We start from the raw sequence: 13,316 nt of genomic DNA, 5'->3' as shown, positions 1-13,316 counted from the left end.
AGAATAAAATCAATGATTAGTGTTTTGATGTTTTATAAGGCTGTAGTGCGCATTGTTCATTATTCTAAAAAATGCAATTTACAAAAAACTGCAGTAGGGCAATTGTACTCTAACTCAACCAGTCAAGAAATATTTGATGTACAACTCGTATTATTTGTTCTAATTAATTACTTCACCATAGCAGAAACACATCAAACATTAGCATGGAAAATCATTGTAATCATTGAAATCTTCGTATCAATGTTAACTTGATTTTCTTCCTTGCCCTAAAATCTGTTTATGATAATTGGACGATGTTTGACGGGCGTATTTGCACTTTATTTCCAAAAAGAATGGACACTTATAAGCATCTTTATGAATTGTTATAGGTGTTAAAACACAACTGTAAGCCATAGAATGGACAACACAAACAAAAGGTTTACGTACGTCACAATCTTTTTTTAAATGCATTTAGTGAAAAGTAATTTATCCTAAAAGTGAATATTAGAAGCTTGAAAGACAACTTAAAATTATTTATCACTATCCCAATTCACCCAAATTAAATCTCTGATAATTGAAAAAAGAAAAGAAAAGAAAACCTCACCGACTTAGTTAATACCTCATCCCATTAACTTTTCATTCAATATATTGGGGTAATAAAGTTTTTATTTAATTGAACACACATATAGAAGTAAAATTTCCTACCATCAGCGGTGAGAGAGGAAAGTAAAAGAGTCAAAAAGATCTTTAAATTTTGAGATAAATGGGTATAAAACATGGATGCCTTTGATCGGTTAGTAAACAAGACCTTCTCCAGCTAGATGTTTTCAATTACCAAAGATATTTTGCGTGCTCAGTTTGCTTGCAGCTGGTTAACTAAACATGATTCTCTGTAGCACTAACATGGCCGTAGGAACCGGGGGGGGGGGGGGCGTGCCCCCCCCCTAATTTTGCCGATATATAGATTACTATAGATGACATATACTATATGCTTGTGCCCCCTCAATAAAAACGTCTGATGACCTTTTTTTTGCTTGTCAAGAAATTTTTGGTAGTTGATAGTGTGATAGTGCCCCCTCAACTGAAAATGTATGTCCGTGCCCCCCCCCCCCCCAACTGAAATAGCTTCCTACGGGCCTGACTAATCATTCCATAACTTTTAGAATGTTTCAGTGACACTCGTCTGAAGAATTCAATTTCAAATCAAAACTCAGCCATCTGTTATGAGGTAAAATCGACTTTATTTATCAGACGACAGGCTGATCCAGAAACATATAAGCTTATTTATTACATTCAAAAATAACAAATCCGTAATACCCTGTATTCGCTGGAACAACGTAAATCGACTTTTAAAAAAAATCATTGTAATCCAATTTAAGACATTTCTAAAGAGCGTTTAAGGCGGCATTTCATTGTCTGTGGATTCTTTTGTGGTTTAAGATAACTTTCTCACGCTGTTACACAAACACAGTCGAACCATTAAACCAATTAAAACTACATATGTAAACTTTGTTACTTTATCGAATTTCCATGGTCTTCTTCTAAGTATCCATTTTTTAGTTTGTGGCAAGGAAAAGGGGTCGATCTCTCCGAATCTTCGAAGATTCCACTTAAATCCCAATGTTTGACGAAGAACACGATATTTTTCTTAAAATTTAGATTCCTTGCTCTCTGAGGTAGTCGCCCACTTTACATATCATGTTATAACACCCTCCAGGATGAACACCATCCTCATACACACCTATCACTAAAGCGTTCCTACATCGATACACGATACACCCCGACCCAGCGGCGCTTTCACGCCCCACCATCACCACACTGTCCATCCGCGTGCACGTGTAAGGCTTACCACACAGAAATATCCCATCCAATCGGAGACTGGCAGGTTCTACAAATCCCCGCGCGATAGCTTGGATCTCCGCAGAAGACAGTTCTAAAGTGGCCGATGTTGCCCAACGACGCCCATCAGCGCCCACAACAGCAGCCCGAGATACGTATCCACTTTCAGTTAAGACATTGGTGATATACTCCGACCAAGCGGGGGGCATCACGGTGTTCACTTTATCCAGAGTTTGAGACCATAGTTTGAATTCTAAAATGATTGAGTTAAATGGCTGTTAGTTAATGAATGCATTCACTCCGAAAGTAAAAGCTGTTTAAAACGCTTCAACGGAAAAATGCATTATAATGGACGCAGAAGTAAGGGATTTTACTTACCTGTTCAAAAAGGGATCGATGGAAGTATTTTCCACACGTAATTTAATGCACCAAAAACTATACTTTATCAATTGTTCAACTCATCTAGGTGACAAATCGAATGTATATTCAGATACTTATCGATTAACTGAATTAAATCAAAGCTTTGTAATATGGAAACAAGATATCATCGCTGAATTTTAGAACAACTTAAATCCCAAATTGTGGATCCAAAGCAAACACGACCCGAACCATGTACATTTATCTTGTTATTGGGTTCGATTTAAATCAATGCTTGAACAATATGACCCAATAAAATCAATACTTGAATTGATAGGAATTGTAGATGACCAAAACGTGATATAATCATAATTTTTATATATACTTACTATGAATTTCTTACGACTTCTCAGCAAGTGTAACTACACTAGTGTAGTTGGTGTGTATATAGGTTGTTGTAATGCAGTGTATTTCATGTATTTCATCAAATATAACAAGAGGCCCATGGGCCACATCGCTCACCTGAGCACATTGGCTTGAATTTTAAACTACCTGATGATGCTTCCATGTCAATATAACAAATGGCTTTGTTGTACTTGAGAAGATTTAAAAAAAAAATCCCATATATTCCTTTGTAAAAATTTGATCCCTCATTGTGGCTCCTCCCTATCCCTGGGGTCATCATTTGAACAAACTTGAATCTACACTACCTGAGGATGCTTCCATATCAATATGACTAAACATAGCTTTTCTGTTCTTGAGAAGAAATATTTTATCTATATGTTCTTATGTAAAACTTTCCATCCCCCATTGGGCCCCACCCTACCCCTGGGGGTCATCAATTGAACAAAATTGAATCTACACTACCTGAGGATGCTTCCATATCAAAATGACTAATCATGGTTTGCAGTTCTTCTTCAGAAGATATTTTCCTTTATATTTCTATGTAAAACTTTGATCCTCCATTGTGGCCCCGCCCTAGCCGCGGGGGTCATGGTTTGAACAAACTTGAATCTACACTACCTGAGGATGCTTCCATATAAATATGACTCATCATGGCTTTGCTGGTCTCGAGAAGAAGATTTTTAAAGATTTTTCCTATATATTTCTATGTAAAACTTTGATCCTCCATTGTGGCCCCGTCCTACCCCCGGGAATCATGATTTGAACAAACTTGAATCTACACTAACTGAGGATGCTTCCATATAAATATGACTCATCATGGCTTTGCTGTTCTTGAGAAGAAGATTTTTAAAGATTTTTCCTATATATTTCTATGTAAAACTTTGATCCTCCATTGTGGCCCCGCCCTACCCTCGGGGATCATGATTTGAACAAACTTGAATCTACACTACCTGAGGATGCTTCCATGTAAATATGACTCATCATGGCTTTGCCGTTCTTGAGAAGAAGATTTTTAAAGATTTTTCTTATATATTTCTATGTAAAACTTTGATCCTCCATTGTGGCCCCGCCCTACCCCCAGGGGTCATGATTTGAACAAACTTAAATGTACACTACCTGAGGATGCTTCCACATGAGTTTCATCTTTCCTGGCCCTATGGTTCTTGAGAAGAAGATTTTTAAATGATGCCATTATTTTTTCACTAATTCCTAATTATCTCCCCTTGAAAGAGGGCATGGCCCTTCATTTGAACAAACTTGAATCCCCTTCACCCAAGGATACTTTGTGGCAAGTTTGGTTGAAATTGGCCCAGTGATTCTTGAGAAGAAGTCGAAAATGTGAAAAGTTTACAGACAGACAGACGGACGGACAGACGGACGCCGGACAAAATGTGATCAGAAAAGCTCACTTGAACTTTCAGCTCAGGTGAGCTAAAAACGATTTTTCCCGTTGGAATCAAGAGATTCGGAAGGTATTTATATCAATCCTTTGATATCTTGCATCTTTTCTCAAAAAACCTCGGGTGAGGAGGAGGGGGGAGGGTTATGGCTGAACTCGTCAAAGCTACCTTAGCGACAAAGAGTTAATATTATGCTACTGTTATGGATTACTATATAAATCTTCTCAGAGCCTTTTTTTTTCCTTAAAAAAAACCTCAACTGTGAGTGCCGTGATAATTTCGGTGTACACATTGTACACTTTACTCAGTCAAGCAATGAGTAACCTGACAAAGCAAACTGACATACTGGAGAATGACATGACTGATATCGACCATGACTGCACCGTCCAATAGTACATTCGCATTTCAACTAAAACTAAACTAAAGTTTAAAGTTCTACCGTGTTATATTTTTCTGACCTGGACATTCCCCATGACTTTCAACTTCTCTTTTAAATTCCTCATTTTGCTCTATGCTCTACACTCTCCACACAGATAAATCTCCGTGAGAGCATTTCATATAAAGAGCTATAGGTAAACCTTTACAAATGTTTGACTTACCTGATGAAAAGTGTACGACATTCAATAAATAAGCGCTCGCAAAATCCACTACCAACACGATTTATGAAGGACTTTTTATATATGGAAGGATATTTATTTAGAAGAAAATTTAAAAAAAATCTACAATATTATTCATAGAAAGTTTTACGTAAATATATACTAGGATTTTTTGATGTAGATTTTAAATGATATTCTAAAAATTAATTATATATTTTCTTTCAACTAACCGCCAAAAAATTGCAGTTAAATTGAAAAAGATAAAATTAACCCTGTTTTAAGTCTAAATTTTGCATACTTTAGCCCAACATTTCAAAATTTGCTTGACTCTTAATATATTTTATTTAATTTTTTAATTACATGTACACTCTACGTCCTACCAATTAACACTGAATTTGTAAAGGTACTAGAAACTACTTTATTATCTGTACAGATTTAAAATGCCACAAATATAGCATTTTATTGCTGCAAAAAGAACACACAATAATTTACGCGGATTAATTGGGATTTTTTGTAAGTGATATATACATGTATTTCATTTAAAACTATTTTGTACAAGATAAAATCAAATTCATCTGCTAAAATATGAATGGGATTTAGAATGATTAATATAAAAATTCAATCTAAGTGCAAAAAAATCGTTGTTTGCACCGGCGTAATTCAGTAAGACACTCTAACCTGAAATCCACATTTCTTTCCGTTTATGAGGCCACAATTAAAATATTGTTGGTTTGGGTCATTATACGTTTAGGTCGGTAGGTAGGGAAAAAAAATTTTTTAATTTAAATTTCAGAAATGGTACATGTTGTTAGTTGTTTGTTTGTTTGTATGTTGTTTAACGTCCCTCTCAAGAATTTTTCACTCGGAGAGCAGCAAATTTTGTCCTATGCTCGGCACTTACGGCCATTGAGCAGTGAGGGGTCTTTTTCGTGCCAACACCTACTGCGACACGGGACCTCGGTTTATACGGTCTCATCTGAAGGACTGGTCTCCAAGTCCCACAGTGGGATTCGATTCCGCAACGTATGGATCAACTACATTACTAAATTAAACACACTCAGTGATTTTCAGAAAAATGATAAAGATATTCACAAAATGAAAATGACTAGAAGGTAAAGGGAAGTAGAGACAAGAAGATAAATTGAGGAAGAAGATTAATAATGAATCAATAAATGATTCTGAAAACATCTCAGTCCCAAAACTCTATGGCCGAACTAAATGTCATCCGTACTGGTGGAATGAATACATAGCTGGGAATTCAGAAATGCTTTACTTACGTCAGAACAGTCGGAAAACTGATTTTAAAGCAATACAATATCTCTTATTGTAGGATCAACATACCGAAAACAAACACAACTCATAGACAAGATCAGGTGTCCAATGTGCCCATATAAGACACTGGACTTAGAAGAGCTGAAGAGACACATTGTGGAATGTGGGCTGAAATAGGTGGAAAAGAGATTTCGATGTGAATTAGGAAATTATTCATCGAACAAGAATATTAATATGATAAGGCACAGAAAGAGGCATGTTCAGGAAACAGTGTCAAAGCATGCTAAGATGATGACAGAATATTGAATCCAAGTGGTACTTGAACAGTGTCGGAAGACTCTGGTAGTAGTAAATCTACTTCAGAAGACTTTGATTGCGAAGAAAAAGAATGAAACTCCCAAAGAACATATGGGGTGGTAGACAAGGAAGCCCAAGGGTCCTCAGTAGAGATGACAGAACGACATGGAGAGAGTTGGATTGACTGAGGTTTTCGACCCAAAAATAAACTATAGTTAACTATAGTTTACTGTAGTATCAAGGTTTTGACTATAGTAAATCAAAGTTTTCACTAGAGTGAATCAAAGTACTTTTACTATGGATTTCAGATTGTTATATTTCATGTTCTATAATTCATATATGCACATTTTTATATTAAATGGATCTTTTACTCATATATTAACATATTATTTATAAATTTTACATCATTGATTTTCATTGAAATCTCAAAAAAACTCTACAGTAAAATTTCATAGTAAATCAAGGTACCAAAGTATTTACTATAGTTCACTATAGTAAACTATAATTAACTATAGTAAATTTTTGTTTAGGGGAAGAATGAGCATTAAATAATTCCACTGAGATTGAAAGTTGAGCTCAAACGAGACATTGTATTTTTCTATAGAAGAAGCATTTTTCTGTGAGGAATATTAGATAACAATGTTAGCTATATGATTGTAGCTATACATATTTCCTTTTTCAGAACCCTTTTTTTAAATCAACCAAAAAATTACGTGGGACACATGAGGAACGAGGGGTGGGTAATGTGATGATCAGAGATAATTCTAGTCAATGATTAGGAAATCTTGAGTCTCTGGTAGTGAGAAGAATTCATTTGTCTATAGCCAATTAGATCGAATATGCCAATCAGGAAAGTATAAAAGCACTGTTTGTTCAGTGTAGCAAGTTAAGTATGAAAGTAGGTTATAGAGTAAGGCTGTTAAGGAAAACTTAGGTTAAGGTAAGATAGGAATTAGACGTGACTGAGACAAGTCTTTTCCTCCCTATCTTACATTTAAGGTGAGCCAGTAGTTGAGAATAATTATGTGACAACTATAGATATATACCGGTATTTAGTGAGCTAATTTGAGACCCAAAGTTATTACACCGTCCCAAAGTTTATGTAAATAAGTTCTCTTTGTTATGTTCTCAGAAGTTATCTGACTTCTCCCACGAATAGTGTTTTGAGCAAGTAGCTCAGTCTAAATTGAGGTATAACAAGCTAATTCAGAGAATTTGTGTCCCCCGCTTAGGGGAAAAAGAAGAGCATATGCAGTTCGGGGGTGGGGGTCGGACCCCCTCCTTGATTTGTAGAATTATTAAATGTAAACATGCATATTGAAGGAAATAAAAAATTCCAAAATGGATATAAGGATTTGATTGCTTATTCTTTAATATGTGTATAGAAGATTCTTTTTGTATAGAATATTTATCACACTGTAATAATGATGTTTTGATTTTGTACAAGCCAGACGTCATAACTTTTTCATTTCACATGCTGCACTCCTACTAATGTTATTGTAATTTAAATTCAAGACAACGTGGTGTAGGTTGACCAATTCTAAGGTTATAGGGTAGAATCGGTTTTATAAATAAAATTGGCAGGAAATTGCTATAATCTGTTTCTTTTAAAAACATGTCCTATAAAAATGTGTTTCCAGAATTTTCTGAAAGATTTTAAAGATTTTCAACAGAAATGAGTGGGATTTTAAAAAATTACAATCTACTTAATTAATCTTCGCTTTTGTGATAATTTACGGCGAAAATTAGAACTTTACGGGTAATGTCGGGTGTAAGGGACTTAGTGTGAGCTTATCTCACTAAACAAGTACTGCTAAGCAGTATTGAAAAGCGTCTTTGATTGTTCTACAAAGTCATCGGCGCTTTGTTTGAGGCTCAAAATATTCACTCATCAGTCAAACAGGAAAGCTTTTCTTTTTTTTTTTCACTGTTTTGCCTAATAATAAATATTGACCGAGTATGTTTTAATTAGACAGTACATCAAGCATTACCATGCAATGTATTGTAGGACAGTTATATTTTTGTAAAAGCCAAATTAATTAGCTTGCAATTCAAGAACTTCACTCGACACTCCAATTTTTCTCGGGATGTTTCTCATATATCCATATCGGTCTTTCAATAAAAAAAAAAATCAGCAAAAGTAACTGTTCTTTGATGAAAACTTAGCTCTAAGTACTGTTATCAGAATATATTCTGCTTATCCTTCCTGGTGCTTATCTGCATCACTCTCAAAATTTACACTCATCAGTCAAACACGAGATTTCTCTCTTTTTCAATCTTTCATATACCCAAACTAAGCGTTGCATAAAATAATAAACAGCAATGAAAAAAATTTGTCGAAAAATCTTTCGACATTATCACTACATTGTTAATTTAGATTCATATGAAAGAGAACAATCATATATTAAGAAAATGTGAATGAAAATATTCCATCCAGTCTGTTTTTCAAAACTATTTTAAGAATAAAAATGTATTAGAAAATATGTTGATTTACAACTTATTTTAAATACCATAATGTAAAACAAAAGTGGACTTCCTTTTATTGAATGACATAACATAGTTGTGCAGTGCAATAAAATGCAGTTCAATTCTTATTCTGGTAAACAGTATAAATTCTCTTGCCAACAAAAAAAATCCACTCATCAGTCAAAAAGGAGTGTTCATTTCTTTTGGATCTTTTGCGCATACTCAAACTAGTCATTCGATTAAAAAAAAAAAACCACTAACACGCAACTTTGCGAAAGTCTTTCATCTTAATTACTGATTGTTAATTTTGATTCATATCAAAGAAAACAAATATTTAAGAATATGAGAATAAAAGAAATGCTCTCTAGTCTGTTTTGGAAACCTTTTTTTTCAAAGCATAAAATGAAAAGAAGTGTTTGTATTCAATCAGTTTTTAAATTCAATTAAGAAAAAAATGATTAAGTTAATTTTGATTGGACAATTTGGCAGGCATCACAATGTATCGCATTGTATTGCAGCAGAGTGCTGTATGGTGCAATTCTACTTGTATTTAAACAAGCACAATTATTTTACTTGTCAATGTATGAGAAATATTCCCCACCATCCACCCTCCAAAGACAGCTTTTATATACAATTTGTCCCTGTGATTGAATGTTTCTTTGGAAATTTGCATAATGTAAGTTTTGTTTCAAAGTTCGATAACTCAAATTATGTCCCTTGAACAACGTAGACAAAGCGATCATTGATTTCGGCTTCATATTATGTAAATGTTTAAGCAATGCTAACGAGCAACAGGCTTGTATACTATATATAAGACGTTAGAGAGACATTCACACATGACCATTTGTTAAAGTCAGAGTAAATAACGGTTACGGGTAATGTCGCGTGTAAAGGACTTAGTGTGAGCTTATCTCACTAAACAAGTACTGCTAAGCAGTATTGAAAAGCGTCTTTGATTGTTCTACAAAGTCATCGGCGCTTTGTTTGAGGCTCAAAATATTCACTCATCAGTCAAACAGGAAAGCTTTTCTTTTTTTTCCACTGTTTTGCCTAATAATATATATTGACCGAGTATGTTTTAATTAGACAGTACATCAAGCATTACCATGCAATGTATTGTAGAACAGTTATATTTTTGTAAAAGCCAAATTAATTAGTTTGCAATTCAAGAACTTCACTCGACACTCCAATTTTTCTCGGGATGTTTCTCATATATCCATATCAGTCTTTCAATAATAAAAAAAAAAATCAGCAAAAGTAACTGTTCTTTGATGAAAACTTAGCTCTAAGTACTGTTATCAGAATATATTCTGCTTATCCTTCCTGGTGCTTATCTGCATCACTCTCAAAATTTACACTCATCAGTCAAACACGAGATTTCTCTCTTTTTCAATCTTTCATATACCCAAACTAAGCGTTGCATAAAATAATAAACAGCAATGAAAAAAATTTGTCGAAAAATCTTTCGACATTATCACTACATTGTTAATTTAGATTCATATGAAAGAGAACAATCATATATTAAGAAAATGTGAATGAAAATATTCCATCCAGTCTGTTTTTCAAAACTATTTTAAGAATAAAAATGTATTAGAAAATATGTTGATTTACAACTTATTTTAAATACCATAATGTAAAACAAAAGTGGACTTCCTTTTATTGAATGACATAACATAGTTGTGCAGTGCAATAAAATGCAGTTCAATTCTTATTCTGGTAAACAGTATAAATTCTCTTGCCAACAAAAAAAATCCACTCATCAGTCAAAAAGGAGTGTTCATTTCTTTTGGATCTTTTGCGCATACTCAAACTAGTCATTCGATTAAAAAAAAAAAACCACTAACACGCAACTTTGCGAAAGTCTTTCATCTTAATTACTGATTGTTAATTTTGATTCATATCAAAGAAAACAAATATTTAAGAATATGAGAATAAAAGAAATGCTCTCTAGTCTGTTTTGGAAACCTTTTTTTTCAAAGCATAAAATGAAAAGAAGTGTTTGTATTCAATCAGTTTTTAAATTCAATTAAGAAAAAAATGATTAAGTTAATTTTGATTGGACAATTTGGCAGGCATCACAATGTATCGCATTGTATTGCAGCAGAGTGCTGTATGGTGCAATTCTACTTGTATTTAAACAAGCACAATTATTTTACTTGTCAATGTATGAGAAATATTCCCCACCATCCACCCTCCAAAGACAGCTTTTATATACAATTTGTCCCTGTGATTGAATGTTTCTTTGGAAATTTGCATAATGTAAGTTTTGTTTCAAAGTTCGATAACTCAAATTATGTCCCTTGAACAACGTAGACAAAGCGATCATTGATTTCGGCTTCATATTATGTAAATGTTTAAGCAATGCTAACGAGCAACAGGCTTGTATACTATATATAAGACGTTAGAGAGACATTCACACATGACCATTTGTTAAAGTCAGAGTAAATAACGGTTACGGGTAATGTCGCGTGTAAAGGACTTAGTGTGAGCTTATCTCACTAAACAAGTACTGCTAAGCAGTATTGAAAAGCGTCTTTGATTGTTCTACAAAGTCATCGGCGCTTTGTTTGAGGCTCAAAATATTCACTCATCAGTCAAACAGGAAAGCTTTTCTTTTTTTTCCACTGTTTTGCCTAATAATATATATTGACCGAGTATGTTTTAATTAGACAGTACATCAAGCATTACCATGCAATGTATTGTAGAACAGTTATATTTTTGTAAAAGCCAAATTAATTAGTTTGCAATTCAAGAACTTCACTCGACACTCCAATTTTTCTCGGGATGTTTCTCATATATCCATATCAGTCTTTCAATAATAAAAAAAAAATCAGCAAAAGTAACTGTTCTTTGATGAAAACTTAGCTCTAAGTACTGTTATAAGAATATATTCTGTTTATCCTTCCTGGTGCTTATCTGCATCACTCTCAAAATTTACACTCATCAGTCAAACACGAGATTTCTCTCTTTTTCAATCTTTCATATACCCAAACTAGGCGTTGCATAAAATAATAAACAGCAATGAAAAAAATCCAGAAACAAAACATGTTTCCATAAATGAGGACCTGACCAAACGAAGAGACAAATTATTGTATATGTGTCGCCAGCTTTGCCGCAAACATTTAATACAACAAGCATGGTGATCTAACGGTAAGATCCGCATACGGGACAACAAACAAAAAACTCATACCATCCTACAAGAGGGTGACCTATGTCCGTTTGGTCACACTCTTCAGCCAGCAGAGTAAATATGTGTTCCTAAGATTACTAAATAAAACTCAAACTGCCTACTGATTTAATCAGGACATTTATATATATAAATATATATATAATTTAAGCGTCTATTTTTGACGATTCCCAACACCACTAACAAATCCTAGTTATGTTGCTACATGTAGCTACTTTCTGTATATACATTGCATTATGTGCTTTGCTCATAAAATATCAAAATTACAGTTTTTGCTGTAATCTTTCCCCAGCCATAGACACAACTCTCAACACTTTTAATGTGTTTATTTCAATAACCATAAATATGTTTTTTACTTTACTTATTTACTCCAATGTATTGTGTTTTGTTTATAACAAAGCTCCAATGTATATAATGTTATGGTTAAACCTATTTTTGTTATGTTCCTGTTATATATTTTCCCATATTTTTTTATGTATTATTTATAATTTCATGATTCATAGTCAAAATCTAAGTCATGCAACTAAAATTGTGCACCCAATAATTTTTGTAGCAGTCAAAACTCTAGCAGCAATCGATTGCAGCTACTTACTTACAAATTTTATGTATCACAAAGTTGACAATGGGTAATTCAATCGAGCAATACCGCGCTGCAATCGGTCTATTTTATTTATCAGGTAGAGGTACATATAAAACATATTCATGTTTGGTGTTTTCTTATGTAAATATATTGCATTTACTCAAAAATACGCTCAAATTACTCACTCACTGCGTAGCATTTATTATACAGAAATTTGTGTACATTAACTTTTATTTACAGTTTTTCACTTTCGTCTTATTGGCATGCGGGGATATTGAGGTCAATCCGGGCCCAACTATGGAAAGTGTCCTTGACATCTTACATCTTAATATCCGTAGTATTAGACGCAAACTAGGTTATTTAAACTCGTTTGTTCATGACTTTGATATGTTTTACTGAAACTCATCTGGACCATACAGTTAGCAATGATGACTTATATTTGAGCGGTTTTAACACTATATTGCGAAAAGATAGAAACTGTTTTGGGGGCGGTGTTATGATTTACTTGTCTAATCAAATACGTGCTCTAAGACGCGAGGAATTCGAGCCCGCTGGCGTCGAATGTATTTGGATTGAAATAGATAACCATACCTGTAAATACTTTTTATGTTGCATATATCGTCCTCCAAACTCCGATAGTAACTTCTGGACAAAACTCACATGGTGCATTGAAAAAGTAGGCGATATCTCTGGTAAAATAATACTGGTAGGTGACGTGAATATAGACCTTCTTAATGCTCCACAAACACATACAATTCGTGAAATTATTTCAACACATAATCTTGTTAACAATATCCATGAACCGACTAGAACTTCAAACACGTCGAGCACGCTTCTTGACCCAATTCTCACGTCTGTTGACATTCAAGTTTGTGAATCGGGCACTCTAACAGTAGACGCTTCTATTAGTGACCATAAGGCAACTTATATCTCTCTTT

The 13,316-nt window shown here is 33.9% G+C and overlaps 1 protein-coding gene across 1 annotated transcript; it reads right to left on the bottom strand.

Annotated features, from left to right (window-relative positions):
- Nucleotides 1-1,196: 1,196 nt before the first annotated feature.
- On the bottom strand, nucleotides 1,197-2,444 carry LOC133184719 (profilin-2-like). Its single transcript, XM_061319794.1, has 2 exons — nucleotides 2,197-2,444; nucleotides 1,197-2,071 (listed from the first exon to the last, which is right to left on the bottom strand). Exon 2 carries the CDS (start codon nucleotides 2,025-2,027, stop codon nucleotides 1,635-1,637), a length of 393 nt encoding a protein of 130 aa, XP_061175778.1. The 5' UTR covers nucleotides 2,028-2,071; nucleotides 2,197-2,444; the 3' UTR covers nucleotides 1,197-1,634.
- Nucleotides 2,445-13,316: the final 10,872 nt, after the last annotated feature.

The sequence above is a fragment of the Saccostrea echinata genome, unplaced genomic scaffold, assembly GCF_033153115.1.
Source record: "Saccostrea echinata isolate AGI-Se365-2 ecotype Australia unplaced genomic scaffold, CSIRO_AGI_Sech_v1 ptg000010l, whole genome shotgun sequence".
Classification (NCBI taxonomy): domain Eukaryota; kingdom Metazoa; phylum Mollusca; class Bivalvia; order Ostreida; family Ostreidae; genus Saccostrea; species Saccostrea echinata.
This window is presented reverse-complemented; position numbering and strand designations above follow the sequence as displayed.